This window comes from Molothrus ater, chromosome 27, assembly GCF_012460135.2.
Source record: "Molothrus ater isolate BHLD 08-10-18 breed brown headed cowbird chromosome 27, BPBGC_Mater_1.1, whole genome shotgun sequence".
NCBI classification, from domain to species: Eukaryota; Metazoa; Chordata; class Aves; order Passeriformes; family Icteridae; genus Molothrus; species Molothrus ater.
This window is the reverse complement of record NC_050504.2, coordinates 4,553,720-4,571,377: the sequence shown is the minus strand read 5'-3', so window position 1 is coordinate 4,571,377 and position 17,658 is coordinate 4,553,720. Positions and strand designations below refer to the sequence as shown.

Below are 17,658 nucleotides of genomic sequence, written 5' to 3'. Positions count from 1 at the left end.
CGATGCACACACACCTACACACGGACTCTGTGCTCCGTCTCTGTTCGTGCTCTGCGCTTGCACTCGGGCCCCAAGGTCAGATCCTGATGTGCTGCCAAACACACGTGGGCAGGGGCTGTATCTTTATGTGAGAACAAAAGCTGTGTGTGGAGCAGGAGGGCTCAGCCTGCCTCCTTCCCCTCTTTCTCTGCACTTCTGCAAGGTGTAGTTACAAATTTGTTACAGGCAGCAAATCTGCGCGTGTTTGCATTCAGAGTGTGAGCAGGTAAAGCTTTCTTCAATCCTTCACCTGAGACAAATAACAAATTTTAACTGCAGAGCAGTGCTGTCCCCTGGGATGGACACCTGGTTTCCTAATCGGGTTGATCCGAGTCATTTTGCCAGACAAGAGGAGGGTGTGAGTAACATGACAGTGAAGTGTCTCCTCCTCTGAAGGCCTTTGGCCTCACTCACTGGTGGTGATGATGGTGGTGTACGTGGTCCGGGGCTCCAAGGAAGGAGCCTTTCAAGGAGCACAGTCCATATTCGCCCTGCTCCTGATCTCGTGCACTGCAGATAACTCCTCCCGGGGATGAAAGCTGGCTCCATCTGTCTCTCCCATTCCCCGGGGCACAGAACTGACATCCAGACCTTCTTTGGTATGAGAATCTGTCTTATCACAGCCTGAGGAGATACAGGCCCTCCGGAGCGTGGGGGCTCCTTGTACTTCTCCTCAGAGTCCCCTGGAATTCCTGTAAAACATCCAAACTGTAAAAGGTCAGTGTTTGCTGTTGTCTCTGGATATCTGGATTCACAGAGACTCCTCAGTCCTACAGTGCAGTTCTGCCTGTAGGGTCACTCACTGGCACCCACAGATGCTTTTATAAATGCCCATGGGACTAAAGCTGCTTTCTCTGTGGAATCCTCAACTTTTCCAGAGGAGGAGGGGAGCAGCCTTGCCAGGAGGAGGCACAAGCAGAGGTACAGACACACATACTGTGCCTGTTCAAGTGCATCATTCCAACCTGCTTTGCTACAAACCAGCTCTGCTTTATCTTCAAGAGACACAACAGGTCCCTAAAGTAAAGTGTGGCTGGCTCTTCCCTCAGGGGGCCTTCAAGGGCTGGATATTTCACACAGAAAACCATTTTCCTGTAGTTCTGTCATTTCCCACTGCTTACCTTCTGTCTGTCTCTTTGCAGGTCTCAGGTTGGTTTTAATTTGGTGTTACTCCTTTCCCCATGGAAGCTGGGGGCTCAAACACGAGGCCTGTGCTCTGCACAGAGGAGTGAGAGTGCAGCCTCTTGGCTTGTAGGGAGGGATGTCACAGCTACAGCAGGAATATCACAGCTGGCAGGGATATCAGGGCTAGTAGGAATCTCGTGGCTGTACAGGGATATCGTGGCTACAGCAGGAATATCGTGGCTATAGCAGGGATACCCCAACTCCAGGGCCCCAGTCCCTGCTGTGGATTTCCTCTGTGAGCTGAGGCAGGTCCCCACATCTCCTCTGCTCCATTCCTCTCTGCCACAACACGTTCTGCTGCAGGAGCCGGTGCCACAGCAGTGACAAGGACAAACGTGACTCCAGAGCGAGTGTGCAGCAAGCAGGGTCCCTTCTGGCCCTGTCACCATGGTCCTCCAGGAGGTTAAAGCACAGAGAGCACATTAAAAACACGAGGTGCCCAGATCCTGCCCAATGGAAGCTGTGGGAATAGCACAAAGAGGAGCTCAAATCTAATCTTGCATCTATAAACAGCTTATGTTGCTTTTTATGAGCGGTTGAATCAAACAGTGGGAATTGGAAGCAGCTGTTACTCAGTCACTGCACAGGAACGAGCGAGTGGCAGCTGAAGTCAACACATCAGAGCAAAGTGCCTTCAATTTCTAGTCAAAGGCAGAGGGAGGACGTTGGAAGCAGGAACAAATCAAAGGAAAGTGTTTTCTGCTCCCAGGTGTTCTGCTGCTGGGAAGGCTGAGTTCTGTGCCATGAATTATTCACTGCTTGTGGTGATGCTCTGAAGGTTGCTTTGCAGGTAGGAAGAGGGAGAGAGTCACCAGCTTGTACCACACAGCCCCCAGACAGCTCCTGGCTGGAACACACCCTCTGCCTGGAGAAGAGCCATCCAAAGACCCCATCCTGGCTGGGCTCCATTCCTGGCAGGACACTACCCACACCCCATGAGGGTGGACCTGGCCCAGAAATACCTTTCCCCATTCTTCCCATTTTTCTTTTCCCATTTTTCTTCTCCCTTGCTGATTCAGCAGGAGTCAACTTTCTGAACACCTTCAAAACTAGAGTTTTGGATGTCTCATGATACAGAACAAAGAATGATTTTCATGCTTTTCTGATGTTTTGGGGTTTTGAAGGGCCTTTCCTGACTGGAACAAGCAGTGCATTGATGAAGGAGTGGTGCCTGTGGGTTGCTCTGTGACAGGGACAGTGGCAGGGCCAGCAGGTCCCTCTTTGCTCCATGGTGCTGTTCAGCCTGGACCTGGAGGGAATGCTCTTGGGACAGTGTGATGAAGGATGGATGGCCTACAGTTTTGAGAAAGGATTGGTTTTAGGGCAGAGAGGAAATTAGGAACCTCCCAAAACCAAAGGATGTGTCTTTGATGCCACCTGCCCCTTGTGCTCTCCTTGCTCCAGCTCTGCATCAGCAAGAGGTGACCAGGCTGCAGCCCAGCTCCTGACCAGTGCCAAGGGTGGGGTGAGGATCCTCACAAGTCTGAACTCTTCCTTTGCAATCCCTGCCTTTTCCCCCTCTCTGTGGAAATACCCTGTTACTGAGGGCTCTCCTCCACCCACCGTGTCAATAAGTGGTCCCAAGCCAAGGCAGACAAACCATTTAAGGGAGGAAGGAATGAAATTTAATGAGACAAATGTCACATGGAAAACCTGAAAAGAGTAACTTGAGGTTTAAAACCTAGTTGCAGATATGTCACTGAGTACCAGGCTCAGGCACACACACGTGGTGGCCAATGGTGGCTTAGGCAAAACATCCAGGGAAAGGACATGCATGGAGGAATCTTGCTCTTCATGGTGCTCAGGTGGGTTCAAGCATTTCTGAGAGCCTGGGAGACAAATGGGAGAGGTCTGGATGCAAAGAATCTTTGGGATGAGAGTATTCAGAATATTCTTTCTCAGATGAACCCAAAATGTCAAAAGCTGTAATTCAACACCATTTAAAAAAGAGTTTTATATGCAAATAGTTATGTGAAGAATTAAATCTCCTGACAGTGTTTGCCACCCAACCATCTATATTGCTGAGCTGATGAACAGGAACTGAAGAGAAATGGATTAAAAAGAAGATAAAAAGGATGCTGAACATTCAAAGTTCAGACTTCTGTCTGTCTGCATTTTAACCTTCTGATGTTTAAAGAGATTTTGGGAGGAGAGAGATTTTTAAATGTTTAATTTGTGTATTTAGCACTATCTGAAGGTCATTTTTACTTTTTTTTTTTCCCCTGGCCTCCTGCCTTTTACATAGCTGAGGGGTAGGAGAAATGTTTAGAAAAGTAAATAGATAATGAAATCATAAGAAATTGGTGGGGAAGCTGGGGTCAGGCAGCAATTTGGATTTTCTTTTCAATTGAATAGATTTTAGAGGGATAATTCAGCCTCAAAGAAACCTCATCCCCTTAGCAATGTTTCTCTCTTTTCCTCAGGCAGATCTGAAGGAACATGAAAAAGGTTAACAAACATCCATGGTACATTTTCCTTATTCTTTGTAACATTAATGGGAATGTTGATATTTCTCAGTTCGGAAATTTCCTCTCTAAGTACTTAATATCTTCTTAGCATCGAGTCATTCACTGATGCAGGTTTAAAAATATTGATTTCCACTGGCTGCTGTTGACCCTCTCAGCTTCTGGCAGGTTAGAAAACGTGGCACCATAAACCACCTCTTTCTTTCCAAGCAGAGTCCCCACCCAATTACCCAGACCACAAAGGACCATCTTAGCTGTCATTCTGTCCTGATAAATTTTAATTGGCAGGAGTTACAAATGAAATTCCTTATCATCAACATAACTTTTATGCCTTCAGAGCTGGCATTCCTGTGGCATTAATCCACTGCAGGTTTGGGTTTTGGCTTCCCTGCTCCAGGCTGTTACTTGCAGGATTTCCAATTTTGAAGTGAGCAGCAGGAGACGTCACTGAACTCACCTGAAGTTTCTCGTTTCAGCCAGACATGATGTGCTTGACAAAAGCTGAGGAGAAATGAGAGTGTGAGGGGTCAGGACATGCTGTGAGCTGGGAGGAGCAGGTGGAGAGGCAGCAGGGGGGACCCCCAGCCCGGTCCCCCCAGGGATGAAGGGGATGCTGTGCCAGGACAAATATTCCTCTTTCTGTTCCCACTGTTTGCATGCCATCTCCAGCCTGGTCAGAGTGATGCCAGCCCTTGGAGATGAGCCAGTACCATTATCCCCATTTTTCTGAGACCAAGGAAAATGGGTCCCCTCTTTTCCTCACTGCTCTCCAATTTTAGGGGTTCCTAAACGTAACCACCTCCCATTCCAGATTTTCACCCTCTTGGAGCAGTGAGTGATCCAGGTCTCCAAATGTTCCCAATTAGCCTCTGCTGGGAAAGATGCTGGCTTTGTTTATTTTCAATAGATTGCAACAAAACAGTGCCAAAACTGTGGATAAACCAGCCCTGAACTCCTTGGAAACATGCTGTCTTCAGCTGCTTTTCCTGGAAATCACTGGCACAACCACCTTGTTCCCACCCCAGCTGACATATCTCAGTGCTTTTTTGGAAAGGCTTGGGAGGGTGGTCCACACCTCCCTTCCAGTGCTCACCAGTGTCATAAAATCATGGAATCATTAAGGCTAGAAAAGACCATTGAGAACATCAGGTCCAACCAGAGCCCTTGCAGAGGATGCATTTTGCACCCTAAGACAAAACAGCCGTGTCTGAGATGGCCCCAGTGGGAATCTCCTGCCCTTACCTTCATAGTTGATACAGCCATTGGCATCTTCCTGCCCTGCCATGAGCTGCTCCACCTCGCTTTCTGTCATCTTCTCTCCTGGAACAGGAGAATGGAGAGGTGAGGGGAAGGGTTTTCAGCCTGGCAGGACCTGCCCTGCTTCCAGATAACCAGAGACACCAGAGAGAGGAGAAGGGGATTAAAGCAGAGCTGTGTGTCACTACTGAGGAATGCTGGTGGGAGATGGTGGAGAGAAGAAGACCACACTGCAACTGTTGTCTGATTACTGAGGCTGTTCTGGAGTCTCCATCTTGCCTGGGTCATGCATGAAGCTGTGGCATGAGGTGGAAATGGCCACACACTCAGGACTATTGACTCCTAAAAGAGCCTGTGAGCAGCAGAGTGAAAAGGGCCTCTGTGATATGTGACACCAGGCAGCTACCTGAGCCACTTGCCCAGAAAGAGCTCGGGGCCCACGCCTTGCCCCCAGGGCCACCCTTACCCAGCGTGACCAGCACATGGCGCAGCTCGGCCCCCATGACCATCCCGTTGCCCTCCTTGTCAAAGACACGCAGCCCTTCCACAAAGTCCTCGAAGGTGCCCTGCTCCTTGTTGCGGGTGAAGTGCTGCAGGATGGGCAGGAAGGTCTCAAAGTCCAGCATCTTTGTGTTCATTTCTGGAAGAGGAGGAGATGGGGTCAGAGATGCCACCTCAGGGGACTGAATTCAGCCTCTGAGGGTCTCTTGATTAACTCTCTTGGTCTCTTTCCCATCAGAGTGCAGGGGAGAAGCCCCTTGAGCAGACAGAACTATTGTATTGGACTTGAGATTGGAAAATCCATATGAGGAATGAAATATTAACATCAGGGGACTGCACAGAGAGCCCTGATATCAGCCCAAAACGAAGCCATCAGGTGCATCGTCTGTCACCACAGTCATGTGGCTGCACTGGGACTGGTCTGGTTATACCAGTTTGTACCAGTTCAGTCTGCTAAGCATCACTTGCCACCATTCCTGTGCGAGGACTGCCTATCCCATATGTCATCCCCCATGGTATGGAGAAGGGAGCGAAGGAATCACACAGGAATGAAGCCTGTCTGCATAATTTCCTTCTCAGTTCCTTCACCTTGCAGGGTTCTTCCTGCAGGGAATGTAACCCTCTACTTGCTGACAGGGAGCACAGGAATTACTTGTCCCACCCTGTCCCCAGCTTGCTGTCACCTTCTGGTTTGGGCTTGCCCAGCACCTTGAGGACCTCAGCGTTGGTGGGGTTGTGGCCGAGGGCCCGGAGGACGTCCCCGCACTGTCCGTAGCTGATCTGCATCGTCCCCGCGGGCGTCCGGTCAAACAGCCCGAAGGCTTCTCTGAACTCTGCCGGGAAGAAGAGCTCAGAGTGGCCCCATTCCCACTCCAGGGAAGCTCAGTTGTGCCTGGCAGGCAGGGAAGGGACAGGGGACGGACACAGACACGTGCACGTTGTGCCCTCTGAATGCGTCCAGCCCCAGTGAGCTTGTGCAATGTGGGCTGAGGTTTGCCAGACTCCTTAGAGAGTCACTTGGCTGCTCGAGCAGGTTTTGTCACCTCTGCAGAGCTGGCTGGGTCACCTGCTGGATCCCTGCACTCTCAGCAGCTGGCTTTGCTGCAGGACATCCATACTTATCCCCTTTTCCACTCACATCTCCACTCTCTGGGGCTGTCCCTGTGTCTCCAGAGGCTGTTCCTCCCACCAGATGCCCTGACTTTGACCCAGGCTGCATCCCGCACCATGAATGAAAAATACCTTTTCCCTGCCAGGCTCTGGATCCTGCTGGCCTTTCCCCCAGGGGGGAATTTAATGTGTGGGGCCTTGGCTCTTATGTCTGTGGTGAAAACTACCTGGAAAAAGAATTCCCCATTTCTAAAGCCATTTCTGAGAGAAGCTGAACTCAGCACTTACCTTCAATCTGCTCTGCTGTGAATTCAATCTGTAAAGAGAAGGAAGCAGAGCTGGGCATGAGATGTGGACTGCTGCTGGAGGGAGCAAAGGAACTCTCCCCTCTGGACCTCTGCCCTCCCAGGCTCGGGGCAGGGGGCTGTATCCATGCCGTGTCCCATTTCTATGCCATGTCTGGCTGTGCTGTGTCCCCGACTGCTGCCCTCGCTATGGAGCTGACATCCCTGTGGAGAGCACAGCTGGCAGCAGCACGGTGGGCAGGCAGGAGGGATGCTCAGACCACAGTCAGGACCATTTTGGGTGGAAAGGATGTTATTTTAGGGCCTGATCCCAAGTTCAAGTGATTAAACAGCCTCCATGCTGAACCTGCTCTTAATAACACTCCTGCCACAGCTATGGCTTAAAAATCCTGAGGAATCATGGAAAAAGTGAGTTCCTGTTGTGGAGCTGTTGGATAAAGGATGCTCTTATGAGGAGGAGGCAACACAGGCAACAAAATACTTCGGGATGGAGACAGTGGGTGGCAGAGAAGCTTTTTGTTGCTCCTGAGGCCCCGACACAGGGTCTCAGCAGGAGCTGGGGGTTCGACTGCAGCCGCAGCTCTGGGAGTGGTGTCCTGGCTCCCTCCAGTGAGTGCTGGGCAGGGCTGGGTGGGCAACACTGAGACATCTCCCCAGCGAGGACAGCATCATTCCCAGCCTGCTGCATCACACAGTCGGATAATTTCCCCCTCCCTAGGCTGGCTTGCAGCCTGGCTATTGCCATTTGCAGAGCGCTTTGCATCGCCTGTGCCTGGCAGATGACAGGCACGGAGAAACACGGTGACGTCTTCATTCCTCACTCACCTTCACGCTCTTGGGATCGAAGGCAGGCTCCGAGCCGGGAGCTGCTTTGGCTGCTTCCTTCCTCGGGTCGGGTTTCTTGAGCGGCATCGCGCCGGGATTCGCGGAGGTGCGGGATGAGTCCTGCCGCCCAGCGAGGGAAGCGAACGGAGAGATGAAAGGCAAAGGCTGCTCCTTCCCTTATATACGGAGCCCAGTGCTCACCCTGGAGGGGCAGGCCAGCTGCTAGAGCAACTGCTACTTACTATAAAAGGAAGAAAACTCAAACGAGAGGGGCCCCAATTTGACAATTGCCCATTGTCATCGGCTCCTGGCTCCACGGAGCCACCAGCCCCCTCCCAGCTGTACAGGGGGGACATGTCCCCCTCCAGCACCTGCACCGGGTGGGCTGCATGGGGGCTGCTTGCTAAATGATCACTGAAACCTAAACGCGGATGGCCACGGGGGCCAGGCAAGAAAATAGCAACAGGATGGCTGATAAACCTGCCCTGATACCCACGGTGAAATGCGCCTGTCTGCAGGCAGGCTGCGAGGGCCAGCCCTGCAGAGCCCTTCTAAGACCAGGATTTACAAAGTGCTGCTTCAAAGGAGCTCCCAACTCTCTGAACACTCCCTTGGCCTCATGCTCAGGGTCTGCTTTGTCCCAGTCTCTCTCCAGGGCTGAGCTTGAGCCCTGGAAAAGACCAGTGTAGGTGCTCACGTCCCTCAGGGTGGCTAATGAGGAAATGGAAATGATGGCCAAAGCCACACCTGAATTCACCAGCACAGATCTTTCCCAGCTTTGCACAACCCATCCCAAGCACCTCCAAAACCCGCAGGGCAGATGGAGTCTCCATTTGGCTCCTCTCCAGGGGGCTGGGCAGGCTCTGGTGGGAGATGCTCCTGCTCTCACCCTCCTCTCCCAGCTGAGGACTCAGAAAGGCACAGAACTCATTGAAGTTCAGCATCCCAGAAAATGGGGCTTGAGGGTTTTACTGAGACATTCTAAACCATCAACTTAGATAAGATGTGTGGGGCACCAGGGCACAGGAGGAGTTATGGGGGTCATTCCGGAGGAGGGAGCAGCCACAAACTGCTGGGAGTTCTCTGTGTGCCATCATCTCCTCATTGCTAGCAGAGCCTGGGGGGCTGAGGGGGCTGGATGGGTGTCATTTGCAATCATTGCTTTCCAGAGCTCTCTAGAATATAACGAGTCATTTAGCAAAAAAACTCAACTTGTTTTGCTAAGTGTGAACTCAGAGCCTGGGTCGGGTGTCGCCTGGGAAATCAAGGGAATTGAATTGCCCCTGAGCTGCCTCCCCCTCAGCATCCATTGACTCCAAAATAACCTCACCTTAACTCCATCTTCACTCCCCAGCAGCTTCTGGTCAGAAATTAGCCCCAGCAGAGCCTTCAGAAAACATTCATGGCTCAGTCTGACTGTTTGTCCCTTGCTCACCCTCCATGCCCGTGCAGCATCCAGAGCTGGTGTCACACCCACGCCATGGCTCGGGCAGTGGAGACAGGCAGCTGCAGACAATGTCCCCAGTCCCTCCTTGATTTTCAGCTGATGGCCACCCTGGGGCTTGTTTTGCTGTCTGATTCCGTCAGCAGGAGCAGCAGCCCCTCCTGAGCCCTGTCCTTGGGATTTGCTGTGTTCCCTTGGCCTCTCCTCCCCAGCAGGCTCTGACCCTTATCACACACTCGGGGGGGCTCATGGCTGGGACCAGAGTGAGCTGCCTTGCCAGGAACACCCCAAGGAAGGCTCTGGGGGCTCTGCTGCTCTGTGCAGGACTGGGGCACTCACAGAGGCAGCAAGAGCTGTGTCTGAACATGGATTATGTGCTCCAGGGGAGGGGCCCAGGCTGGGAGCTGCTGTTCCAGGGATTTGGCACTGGGCTGTTGAATTCCAGCCTCATCCCACTAATGATAACCTGCCTGGGGAAAGGCTCCCCTCTTTGTGCCTCATTCTGTGCCCAGGGGGACGCTCTGGCTGCTTGGGGGTCACAGGCTGTTGGAACTGGCTGGGTGGTGGGAGCAAGCTGGGCATCAGCATGACCCTGAAAGGCAGGGGACAGCCCTGGGGCCATGCCAGGGGGATGCAGGTGACAAGGGATGGTGACAGCTGGGACCTGCTCTGACCTGGTGCCCAGTGATGGTGTGGGACCCCATCCAGGAGGCTGCTCCCTCCACCCCCCTGCCCCAGGACGGAGCCTCCAGCCCCTCTCCCGAGGACACTGAATGCAGATGTGCCCTGAGGTCACTGTGGGTGCCTGGGAGAGCAGGACAGATCCCAGCACACCTCCCCAGAACACATCCCAGCCCCCAGAGAAGGAAAAGGGTTAAACTGGCATCTGCCTGAAAGACATCCCATCGCAGGAGCATCAGCTCGAGGTGCTGCTCACGTGCTTGCACCCTCTGCCTCCCTGCCTCCAGCCACCTCGCTGGGATTTTCCCCACCTTCCTCAGACTACTTGGGACCAGTCTGGGGCTAGAAGGGACCTAGGAACGTGGGGGCAGTGGGGGAATGCTGTGACAGCTGAAAAATGAGCCACGGAGCAGTGAGAGAAGTTTCTGAAAAGAGAAGAGGAATCTGCCTTGAATGAAGAGGATTTTAGCACCTTGGGCTAAGCCAATAAACCTCTGCCATCCCCATCCGAACAGGAATTGTTTGCACACGCTCCCGGAGCTGCTTAAAGCAGGCAAGACACAAAGAGAGAATAGGATCAAGCATGGTGGGGGGAGAAACCCCCCTGCCTGAAGAGCCTGTGAGCAGATCCCTATAGAGATCCCACAGGGACAAGGAACCCACCCAGCCCTGATCTCCCAGGGCTGTGCCCCCCCTGCCACCTCACCTCAGCGGGGCTGGCAGCCAGGAGGGTGCTCCCAGAAGATGCTCTGTCCTGCTGACCACGCCAGCCCTCTCCACCACTGGCAGCGATTCTGGTCCTTGAAGTCCCCATCTGAGTGACACACTGGCACCATGGGGACATCTGGCCCTGTGGGAGGTATCCTGGTGACTCTCCTCTGCTGCTGCCTCCTGAGCTCGGCTCTGGTAAGTCTGCGTGGCCCCGGGGCTCCTCCACTCCCTCTCCTGGCTTTAAACGTTGTGCCGCTGGCCTGGGCAGGGCTGGCTGTGCTCCCGACTCTGTCCTGCTCTGCAGAGCTGCTGGGCAGGAGGGGAGAGCATCTCCACTGCTGCTAAAAGCTTTCCAGCAGCCATGGAGGCTCGGCAGTGTGATGGCTTTTCCATTTCTTGGACACATCCAGGGCAGGGGTCAGTGCCTGGGAGGATCGGGGGAGCAGAGCGGGCGGATTACGAGCACTGCAGGAGGGGCTGGAGGCAGATCTGGGCACAGCCAGTGAGACTCCCACAGCCAGGCCCCCATCCTGCTGAGGCACCCCCAGGATCCCCCTCCTGCCCCCCATTCACCACCCAGGTGCTGCTTTGGGGAAGAGCATGGACAGGAGTCCTGGATCTCCTCTCTGGGGTTGGATTTGGCTGTGCTCACTGGAGGCAGTCTGGGCAAAGTGATTCTTCTGCACCCCAGCTCCTGTTCTCTTCCAAAGCTGTGTCCTCATCCTGGTCAGCTCAGCTGTTGCCCAGCTCAGCACAGGCAACAGGGACACCCAGCACTGCTGGTGGTGGGTGACAGGGAGCTGGGGCAGGAGCTCAACAGGCCACTGATTTCTGCATATAACCATGAGCAGAAATGACCATGGAGAGGGTAGGAAGGGGCTTGGGGTCAGCATCAGCCTTGGAAGAGGGAAAAATGAGAGCAGGAATGCAGGAAGAGCTTTTTTCTTCCCTGTGTTGTTGAATGTACCCAAAGCCACCCAAACCTGACTCTCCTGGAGGGGGCTGGGAGAGCACAGCCATGCCATGGCTTGAGCCAAGGGGTTGTCGCTTGGGCTCTGTCTGGGCAGGTCGATCCCGATGATGTTCTCACGAAAGAAGAGCAGATCTATCTCCTGGTGGAGGCCAAGGCAAAGTGTCAGAGGGACATAAAGGCCCAGCTGGAGAAGATCAAAGGTATTGTCCCTCCCCTGTGTTTGGGTGAGGCAGCCCTGGTGGAGCTGGTTACACCCTGGGGAATGCTGTCCTCTCTGCTGGGGTGGGATGGGGCTGAGGACACCCAGCTCCTGGGGGTTTGTGGAGCTCTGGGTGCAGCCAGCACTGGCTCCAGCATTTTCCAGACAGCTCCATGTACACCACAAATGGGAGCTGTGGAGGGGCCTTGCCCCATCTGGAAGAGGTGGGATGTGTCCCCTTCCCTGGCCCCCTGCAGCCTCTCCCTCTCTCAGCCCAGGGGAATCTGTGGCAGAGCTTTCCTCCCCCTGGTCCAGCACACACCTGGGGAAGCCAGAGGTTATGCTGAGGCCCTGACTGGAGATGTGAGATGTGTCTTTGCTCTTTGGCCAGACCCCAGCTGCCCTCCAGAGTGGGATGGGATCATCTGCTGGCCAAGGGGCTCCCCCAGCCAGGAGGTGTCAGTGCCTTGCCCCGACTACATCTACGACTTCAACCACAAAGGCAAGTCTTGTACCTGGGCAGAGAGTGACCTCACCCTGGTGACAATCCACGGAGCAGGGACAAGTCTGGGCTTCCCACGGGCCCTTCTGCTGCCACAGTGCTCGTTGCTGTTCCCAGGTCACGCCTACAGGTACTGCAGTGCCTATGGGACCTGGGCCATGGCTCTCAGCATCAACAAGACCTGGGCCAACTACACCGAGTGTGCCCTGCTCTTCTCCTCCGAGAGCCGAAGCCACCAGAAGGTGACCTTGTTTGTCCAAGGTGCTGGGAAAGGGGTGTGATGGGGGCCAGGGGAAGTGCTGGGGGCAGGGGCTCTTCCCTCTCTGCTCCTCAAAGCAGCCCTGCTCCCCCTGTGCTCTGGCAGGGAGGTGGAGCTCAGTCCTTCTCTTCCAGGAGGTGTTTGACCGCCTGCACCTCATGTACACCGTGGGCTACTCCATCTCCCTGGCCTCCCTCATCGTCGCTGTCTGCATCCTCTCCTACTTCAAGTAAGGAGAGGCCAAAGTCCCTCCCATGTGGGAGAACAGGAACCCATCCCATCACCCGTGCACACAAGCCCAAGGAGGGGGCAGCCCCCAAAGGAATGGGAACAACCCCAGACCCAACACAAACATCAGCCAACTTCCCAAAGCCCCAGACATCCCCAGTGTGACCAGCTCCTGATCTCTCCACCCTGGCCTTGGACAGTGTGGACACCCCACTTGCTCCCAGATGTGGTTTCTGTGCCCAGACACCCCAGAGCCCCCTCTGAGAGCCCCCATTCCCTGAGCCCAGGTGTGGTGAGTTGGTTGGGCAGCTGGGGTTCGGTTGGTGTCACATCCCTTCTCCGCAGGCGCCTGCACTGCACACGGAATTACATCCACGTGCACCTCTTCACCTCCTTCATCTGCCGGGCCCTCAGCATCTTCCTGAAGGACCTGGTGCTCTACTCGGGCACGGCGCCCAGCGACCCCGACAGGAGGGAGGACGACTTGCCAGGACAGCGGGGACACCTGGCAAGTGGTGCATGGGGGGAAAGGGAGATTTAGGAGCCCTGATGCAGTGGTATGTGCTTGGGATCCTCCCAGGCTGGGGCTGTGCTGCTCAGGGGATGAAGGTCCAGCTTCGGCTCTGCCCAACTCCTCCCTGTCCTGGTGGCACACTGGAGACAAAAGCCACAGAGTACCTTGGCCAGTGTACAGGGAATACCTGTCCTATGGGAAGGAAGATGCTGGAATACCCCAGAGGAGATGCAGGTCTCTGCAAGAAGAACATGGGCCACAGCTGGGTTTTGGTGACCAGAAAGCAAAAGCCACCGGGTTTTGCTTTTGGGGACCAGCCTGACACAGGCATCTCCCACAGGTTGGCTGCAAGGTGGTGGTGACTCTGTTCCTCTATTTTCTGGCCACCAACCACTACTGGATCCTGGTGGAAGGCCTCTACCTGCACAGCCTAATCTTCATGGCCTTCCTCTCCAACAAGAACTACCTGTGGGTCCTCATCATCATCGGCTGGGGTGAGCAGAGCCCAGCCCCAGCCGGGAGCTGTGGCATTGGCCATGGCTGAGAGGGAAGGGCAGTGGGATGCAGGAACTGGTTGGATGTGCAAAGGTGATGTTCCAACCCTGCTCCTCGCTCTGTCCCTGCCCTTCCAGGTCTCCCTGCTGTGTTTGTGTCCATCTGGGCCAGCGTCAGGGCCTCGCTGGCAGATACACAGTATGTACACCCACCCTCTCCAGGGCCTTTGGGAGGGGAAGAGTGCTGCAAATGCCAGCAAAGTATCTGTGGGCACCAGAGCTTTATGGAAATTAAAATTTTCAAAAAGAACAACAGAAGGGAACACCATTCAAGGCTTGTTGATAGAATTGTCAGTAATAGAGAGTGATAGTTGTTTTGTTCTGCGTTTGGGAGGATGGTGGATGCAGGTTTGCAGCATAAATTGATCAATAAACAGCAGAGATGGATGCTAAAGGGCACATTCTGGAGTGAGGCATTTTAAAAGGAGAAAGGCCATCATATGAACAATAGGGGTTTGGGACGAGGTGGTCAAGGAGCCCTCAGGAACATTAATGCTCATTTAAACCTGCTTTGCCCCACCATGATGGTTACAAATGCTTATAGCCACAGCTCAAGATTTACACAAAGCCCACCAAGGGGTGGAGAGTAGGAGCTGGGGGTGCTGGGGTGGTTGGGGGTACAGGGAGCCATCCTTCCCAGTGGTGTCAGGTTTCTCCAAGGAGTTTCTTTACTGGTCTTCTCAGGTGCTGGGACCTCAGTGCAGGGAACATGAAGTGGATTTATCAGGTCCCCATTCTGGCTGCCGTCGTGGTAAGAATCCTGTGCATGAACCTCCAAATTCCTTTTGGGGAAAGAGGATTGATAGAGACCAGAGCTGTTCACTTGTGGTGGCTGGAGTTTTGTCCCAGCCACTCCAGCACCCAGGGAGAGCCCAGAGGGATCCAGGAGCTCTGGTCCCTCCTGCTCTGACCACAGCATCACTGCCATGTCCCTGCCTGCACCTCACCCAGAGCTGCCTGTCTGTGTCCCTGGGGGTCCTCAGGCACACCCAGCTCGCAGTGGGCACCACCACCACCGTGGGGTCTCTTGGCAGGTGAATTTCTTCCTCTTCCTCAACATCGTCCGGGTGTTGGCCTCCAAGCTCTGGGAGACCACCACGGGCAAGCTGGACCCCCGGCAGCAGTACAGGCAAGTGCTGGCAGCACCAAAGCCTCGTGTCCTGCCTGTTCAGCCAGGATGGCTCCCCATGGAGGAGGAGCAGAGGTGTGGGAAGGGCTGGAGCAGTGAGGAAGGGTGGCAGGACAGTGGCAGCCAGCTCCTCTGGCAGCTCTGCTGGATTGAGGCTCTGGCGTTCTGAGCTCTTCCTGCTCCCACCTCCAGCCTGGCCATTGTGGGGCCAGGAGCTGCCCTGCAGGCCCTGGGGAATGATTTTGAGGTCTCTCCTTCCAGGAAGCTGCTCAAGTCCACGCTGGTGCTGATGCCGCTTTTTGGAGTCCACTACGTGGTGTTCATGGCCATGCCCTACACCGAGGTCTCCGGGCTCCTGTGGCAGATCCAGATGCACTATGAGATGCTCTTTAACTCCTCCCAGGTGGGCTGACACTCCCAGCATTGAGGGATGTTCATCCAGGGAGGCTCAGGGACCTCACACTCCACCTCTTTTGGTCTCTTGGCAGGGTTTCTTTGTGGCTTTTATCTACTGCTTTTGCAATGGGGAGGTAAGTGGGAAGAGTGAGGAGCTAAAGCTCCCTGTTCCAGCCCCAGGCTGTGATAACCAGAGCAAAAAGCTCAGATCCATCTGTCTCAATAGGATTTGGAGAGGAAGAAGGGAAAGGAAAAAGGGAAAGGGAGGGAAGAGAGAAGGGAAAAGTGCAAGGCAAGGCAAGGCAAGGCAAGGCAAGGCAAGGCGGTCTTGCTGTCTCTGGGCACAGCAGCCCCCTCTGCTCTCGCAGGTGCAGGCCGAGATCAAGAAGGCTCATTTCCGGAGGCTCCTGGCGCTGCACCTGGGGCAGCAGGCGCGCCCCGGCAGCTGCTGCTGCGCCGGCCGGGGCTGCCAGGCCCCGCAGAGCTGCAGCACGAGCCTGGCGGGGCGGGGAGCGGGCGGCACCCGGGGAGCGCCGCTCCCGGCCCGGCCCCGCCCGCCCGGCTCCAGCCCCGGCTCCGGTACCTGCCCCGCGCAGGAGCTGAGCCTGAGAGGCCCGGGGGAAAACACGGTGGATTCGACAGAGCTGACTCAGTGTCACCCCAAGCCCAGCAGGGAGCTGGAGACGATGCTGTGAAGTGGAGGGTGGATTCCCCACCTGGGCATGCAGATGTGCCTGGAAGGATGCTGGTCCTCACACTTTGAGCTCTGCTTACGCTTGCATGGAGAGCCAGGGCTGGGATAGCAGCCAGAACAACCCAGCTCCCTTTCCGTCAGAACCAGGGTGCAAAGGGACCACGTACTCTCGCTCCTCCTCCACCCCGGCCCAAAAACAAGCCATAAAACCTCGTTTTCCTCCACGTGCAAGTGACTGATGTGATCTCTGTGCTTACAAAGCCTTGAGTCCTCACCAGGAGACACGACCGTGCTCGCTCCTACCCCCACAAGTGGGAGGTGACTTCTCCAGGGTGGTTAAAGCCCATCCCATGAGCCAGATCCTGCCTTGGACTCCCCCACCCAGCACCAGCTCCAGCCTTGTCCAGCCAGGGGGAGCACAGAGCGCCCGTGGGGCTGTTCTGCAGCTCACCCTGCCCTCCTCCATCCTCTGCAGCTCAGCTCATGGATGGAGTGAACACCATCACACTACCACAAGCTGCAGCAGGAGGCACTGGGACAGGGTGGGATGAAGGAGGCAGGACAAACTTTATGGCCTGCAAGGGTGCAGGGTACACTTGAATCCCCAACACTTCATCCATTACCACAAAGGCCCCTGCATGCAACTGTTGTGGCCCTGTCATCTCACTGCAGGCTAAGAAGTGAGTAAAGAGAGTCTGTCTGGCTTGTTTCCACCTTGCATTCCAGCCTGGACTCAGCAGTGGGGGAAAGGCTGGAACCCTGGCCCCAGCCAGGTCTGTTCTCCCTCTGCCCCTGCCACAGACAGCAGCCCCAGCATCCTCCTGCCCTGCTGGGAAAGCTCACTGGGAAAAGGCTTTCCCAAGGATCTGTGGAGATGGCAGATAAATTAAACAGCATGGTGGTGGTAGCATGGAGCATCTTCTTCCTACACATCTCCTCAAGGCAGGAATTTCTTGGTAAGGACAGGGACCAGGTAAATAACTGTGTGCATTCCCATATCTTCCAGTGAAAAGCTATGGTGCAAAGTGAGTCACAGGGAACTGGAGGGACAAAGAGCCAGGAGCCATGCCAGGGAAGGGCTGTAGGGATGCACAGTTTTAAAATCATCTCTTGGAAGGAATTAGTATCTTTGGAAGACACCAGCACAGGGCCAGATCCCCTGTCAGGGCAGCTGGAATGCTGCTCACACTGCTCCCTTGTTCCCAGGCATGGAGGCAGCCCTCCCATGGACCTCACACAGCCCTGCAAGCTGACATCTGTGCTCCCTGTCACTGATCAATATTTAATCACTCTCTTCCCAAGAGGCTCCTGGGAGGTGGGAGAGGGGTGAGGAATTCCAATAATCCTAACAAGGAGCAGAGGGAAGTGTTACCAAGAAGGGGAGAAGCCCCAGCATTTGCCTCACACGGGGCTGGTTCCCAGTGGCAGCGAGCTGGGAGCAGATGGCAGCTCAGACCATGGGGCTATTTTTACATTTTGTTTTGAAACTCCAATCTTTAATTGCAGCAATGAATCTTCAGGGTGAGAAGGGGAACACAGCTTGTAAAGCCCTGCCAGTCTGCCCTGAAACACCCTTGTCTTCACACTGAATGTGCAGAGCTCAAACCAGGGCAACAATTCCTGCCCAGACGGTGGGGAGGGAATTCTGGAAACTGTTTTATAAAACTCCAGCAGATCAGAGCTGGTT

General features: G+C 54.7%; 2 protein-coding genes across 2 annotated transcripts; one reads left to right on the top strand and one right to left on the bottom strand.

Annotated features, from left to right (window-relative positions):
- Positions 1-2,826: 2,826 nt before the first annotated feature.
- LOC118696762 (myosin light chain, embryonic) lies at positions 2,827-7,877 on the bottom strand. Its single transcript, XM_036399077.1, has 7 exons — positions 7,688-7,877; positions 6,846-6,873; positions 6,131-6,280; positions 5,413-5,586; positions 4,932-5,009; positions 4,147-4,190; positions 2,827-3,053 (listed from the first exon to the last, which is right to left on the bottom strand). The coding sequence occupies exons 1-6, from the start codon at positions 7,772-7,774 to the stop codon at positions 4,162-4,164; spliced, it is 546 nt and encodes a 181-aa protein (XP_036254970.1). The 5' UTR covers positions 7,775-7,877; the 3' UTR covers positions 2,827-3,053; positions 4,147-4,161.
- A 2,769-nt stretch (positions 7,878-10,646) lies between these two features.
- On the top strand, positions 10,647-15,973 carry LOC118696513 (parathyroid hormone/parathyroid hormone-related peptide receptor-like). The gene is made up of 13 exons (XM_036398668.2): positions 10,647-10,718; positions 11,591-11,696; positions 12,087-12,197; positions 12,315-12,439; positions 12,591-12,685; positions 13,030-13,192; positions 13,539-13,692; positions 13,831-13,891; positions 14,437-14,503; positions 14,787-14,885; positions 15,147-15,284; positions 15,370-15,411; positions 15,646-15,973. The coding sequence occupies exons 1-13, from the start codon at positions 10,647-10,649 to the stop codon at positions 15,970-15,972; spliced, it is 1,560 nt and encodes a 519-aa protein (XP_036254561.1). The 3' UTR covers position 15,973.
- The last annotated feature ends 1,685 nt before the right edge of the window (positions 15,974-17,658 follow it).

What these genes read in the sequence shown, in the direction of transcription:
- LOC118696762 (XM_036399077.1), bottom strand. Translation starts at nt 7,774, where the DNA reads ATGCCGCTCAAGAAACCCGACCCGAGGAAGGAAGCAGCCAAAGCAGCT. An exon ending in TCGATCCCAAGAGCGTGAAG is followed by an intron (nt 6,874 to 7,687) that starts GTGAGTGAGGAA and finishes TTCTCTTTACAG; the next exon opens with ATTGAATTCACAGCAGAGCA. An exon ending in GGGCAAGCCCAAACCAGAAG is followed by an intron (nt 5,587 to 6,130) that starts GTGACAGCAAGC and finishes CTCCTCTTCCAG; the next exon opens with AAATGAACACAAAGATGCTG.
- LOC118696513 (XM_036398668.2), top strand. Translation starts at nt 10,647, where the DNA reads ATGGGGACATCTGGCCCTGTGGGAGGTATCCTGGTGACTCTCCTCTGC. An exon ending in CCAGCTGGAGAAGATCAAAG is followed by an intron (nt 11,697 to 12,086) that starts GTATTGTCCCTC and finishes CTCTTTGGCCAG; the next exon opens with ACCCCAGCTGCCCTCCAGAG. An exon ending in CCCGGCAGCAGTACAGGCAA is followed by an intron (nt 14,886 to 15,146) that starts GTGCTGGCAGCA and finishes CCTTCCAGGAAG; the next exon opens with CTGCTCAAGTCCACGCTGGT.